The 3,616-nt window shown below is 48.1% G+C and overlaps 1 protein-coding gene across 1 annotated transcript in view; it reads right to left on the bottom strand.

Moving 5' to 3' along the window:
* Positions 1 to 1,071: 1,071 nt before the first annotated feature.
* Positions 1,072 to 3,616, bottom strand: part of LOC113544326 (C-type lectin domain family 4 member E) — a 16,247-nt gene continuing 13,702 nt past the window's right edge. The window contains exons 3-4 of the mRNA XM_053230727.1: positions 1,453 to 1,559; positions 1,072 to 1,216 (exon numbers count right to left, since the gene is read on the bottom strand). Coding sequence (XP_053086702.1) covers positions 1,072 to 1,216; positions 1,453 to 1,559 — 252 coding nt within the window. The remainder of the gene's footprint in view (positions 1,217 to 1,452; positions 1,560 to 3,616) is intronic.

Here is a 3,616-nt window from a genome sequence, read left to right as displayed (position 1 = left end):
GATGCAAGACACAAGTTCCACTGATCTAACATCAGCGTTAAACCACTTCTCTCTTTCACACATAGAAAAACAACCACATAGAACACACCCACAGTGTGCACACACTCACACACAGGCATGCAAAAGGGGCAAGACTTTTGTTTAAAGTTTATGGAAGGAGACTCCAGTGACAGTTCTTTGTAACAGTAAGAGTCTTCAGGACAGAGGAGTTTGTGCTTTGTAGTTTCTCAGTAACATGGCAAAGAAGAGAAAAAAAAGAGAGGCTGCTGAGAGAACAACCCTTTATAGCTGTTATAACAGGAAATAACTTGTTTCACAAATGTTCCATAACAATAAACATGATTTTAAATGGATTAAAAGTTTGTGTCCTTCTTTTATTAAAAAAGAAAACTGCAAACGTTGACAAATTGCTGTCATATAAGAGGAATAAAACCCTTCGGGACGTGATGTTATAGGAAAATAATCACCTTGGTAACATTAACTCCGCTTTGCACCAAGCTGCATCACAAAACCCCATCCATCATTGATTATTTTCCTGTAACAACACTGCTATCTTCTTTATATAATAATGACTCTGCAGTGCCACAAATGCTTTGTACAGATTTATTTAAATGTTGTTTTTAACACAAACTCTATTCAGCAGAAAAGTACCTGCAAACCAGGAATCAACCCCTTTACAGTCATTTCACATCATGTCCCTCACTCTAGGATCAAAAATAATATAATAAACCTCAATCCAATCTTGCTTGAGCTCAGGCTTATGCTGATTTAACAGAGTCAGAGACACTGAGATGGACTCTTCAGATACAATTATCTCAATTATACTGCGTTCATCATCACAGATCTACAGAGTTACTGCATCAGAATCATAAGAAATATACATCTATGAGTTACAGTAAAAGACATGAACAGTCTCTGTGCACTTTGTGTCACTGACTGATTACTGAGTTCACTCTGAGAAAACAAGAACATACACTGAGACACAATTATCATCAAAATACTTTCTTTTATATTTTTTATATATTTGGCTCAATTTGTGTATAAGCGCTTTTTATTATAAAATGATACTCGTCACTGAGAAAGACGTTTCTCACAGATCCAGTGCAGTTTCACAGAGCATGTCTTGTCGTTCCAGACAACCTCATTTGAATCTGAATAGTAAATCTCAGCACAATCCTCATGATCTGTATTACCCGGTTGCCCCGAATCCCAGTACCTGAAACCCAGAGAATCAGAATCAGACTCAGATCAGTGTTCAGTTTCCTTCAATTCCACACATTTAACTGAATCCTCTCAGCCTCTGTTTACTGACATGCACATCGGAACAATATAAAAAATACGAGTATAATAGGGAATAAACTTTACAGTTTTCCAATCAGGAGAATATTATTAAGATGGTTTCAGTTGGAATGCACTTTAAAAAAAAAGACAGAAAGAATCTCAGTTTCTTACTTAGTGGTCAGTGGTGTACCGTCCACCCATTTCCACTCTCCCTCTCTATCTCTGTCACTCAGACCAATCCAAGCAACAGAGTCACCCAGCTGTTTAACGATGAACTCCTGTAAATAACAGCACAATAAAAAAGGCTTTAGTCTCTCTCTCTCTCTTTCTCTCTCTCTCTCTCTCTCTCTCTCTCTCTCTGCGCATGCGCGGTGGAAGAGTGAGTGTGGAGTGTAGTGCGCGAGAGCAGTTGGCGTATTGCCGATTTTTTTCGGCAGTTAATGCAACTGTTTTTTACAAAATTACATTTGTTGTGTGAGCGTAGTTTGGTTGTATTGCATGTGTGTGTGTGTGTGTGTGTGTGAGTGTGAGTGTGAGAGTAGTGTGTTCGGGAGCATGGCGGCTCTGAGCGCGCGGGTGTGAGTGTGTGTGTGTGTGTGAGAGTGTGAGAGTAGTGTGTTGGGGAGCATGGCGGCTCTGAGCGCGCGGGTGTGAGTGAGTGTGTGTGTGTGTGTGTGAGTGTGAGAGTAGTGTGTTGGGGAGCATGACGGCTCTGAGCGCACGGGTGTGAGTGAGTGTGTGTGTGTGTGTGTGTGTGTGAGACTGTTAGAGTAGTGTGTTGGGGAGCATGGCGGCTCTGAGCGCGCGGGTGTGAGTGTGTGTGTGTGTGAGTGTGAGAGTAGTGTGTTGGGGAGCATGGCGGCTCTGAGCGCGCGGGTGTGAGTGTGTGTGTGTGTGTGAGAGTGTGAGAGTAGTGTGTTGGGGAGCATGGCGGCTCTTAGCGCGCGGGTGTGAGTGAGTGTGTGTGTGTGTGTGTGTGAGTGTGAGAGTAGTGTGTTGGGGAGCATGGCAGCTCAGAGCGCGCGGGTGTGTGTGAGTGTGTGTGTGTGTGAGTGTGAGAGTAGTGTGTTGGGGAGCATGGCGGCTCTGAGCGCGCGGGTGTGTGAGAGTGTGTGTGTGTGTGTGAGTGTGAGAGTAGTGTGTTGGGGAGCATGGCGGCTCTGAGCGCGCGGGTGTGAGTGAGTGTGTGTGTGTGTGTGTGTGAGTGTGAGAGTAGTGTGTTGGGGAGCATGGCAGCTCAGAGCGCGCGGGTGTGAGTGTGTGTGTGTGTGAGTGTGTGTGTGTGTGTGTGTGTGTGTGTGTGTGAGAGTAGTGTGTTGGGGAGCATGGGGGCTCTGAGTGCGCGGGTGTGAGTGTGTGTGTGTGTGTGTGTGTGTGTGTGTGAGAGTGTTAGAGTAGTGTGTTGGGGAGCATGGCGGCTCTGAGCGCGCGGGTGTGAGTGAGTGTGTGTGTGTGTGTGTGTGAGTGTGAGAGTAGTGTGTTGGGGAGCATGGCGGCTCTGAGCGCGTGGGTGTGAGTGTGTGTGTGTTTGTGTGTGTGTGTGAGTGTGAGAGTAGTGTGTTGGGGAGCATGGCGGCTCTGAGCGCGTGGGTGTGAGTGTGTGTGTGTGTGTGTGTGAGTGTGTGTGAGTGTGAGAGTAGTGTGTTGGGGAGCATGGCGGCTCTGAGCGCGCGGGTGTGAGTGTGTGTGTGTGAGAGTGTGAGAGTAGTGTGTTGGGGAGCATGGCGGCTCTGAGCGCGCGGGTGTGAGTGTGTGTGTGTGAGAGTGTGAGAGTAGTGTGTTGGGGAGCATGGGGGCTCTGAGTGCGCGGGTGTGAGTGTCAGTGTGTGTGTGTGAGAGAGAGAGAGTAGTGTGTTGGGGAGCATGGCGGCTCTCAGCGCGCTGGTGTGAGTGTGTGTGTGTGAGTGTGAGAGTAGTGTGTTGGGGAGCATGGCGGTTCTGAGCGCGCGGGTGTGTGTGTGTGTGTGTGTGTGAGAGTGTGAGAGTAGTGTTTTGGGGAGCATGGCGGCTCTGAGCGCGCGGGTGTGAGTGAGTGTGTGTGTGTGTGTGTGTGTGTGAGTGTGAGAGTAGTGTGTTGGGGAGCATGACGGCTCTTAGCGCGCGGGTGTGAGTGTGTGTGTGTGTGTGAGAGAGAGAGTAGTGTGATGGGGAGCATGGCGGCTCTGAGCGCGCGGGTGTGAGTGAGTGTGTGTGTGTGTGTGTGTGTGTGTGAGTGTGAGACTAGTGTGTTGGGGAGCATGGCGGCTCTGAGTGCGCGGGTGTGAGTGAGTGTGTGAGTGTGTGTGTGTGTGTGTGAGTGTGAGAGTAGTGTGTTGGGGAGCATGGGGGCTCTGAG

The sequence above is a fragment of the Pangasianodon hypophthalmus genome, chromosome 28, assembly GCF_027358585.1.
Source record: "Pangasianodon hypophthalmus isolate fPanHyp1 chromosome 28, fPanHyp1.pri, whole genome shotgun sequence".
Classification (NCBI taxonomy): Eukaryota; Metazoa; Chordata; class Actinopteri; order Siluriformes; family Pangasiidae; genus Pangasianodon; species Pangasianodon hypophthalmus.
Note: the sequence above shows the minus strand (reverse complement) of the source record. Positions and strands in the feature narration are given on the sequence as shown.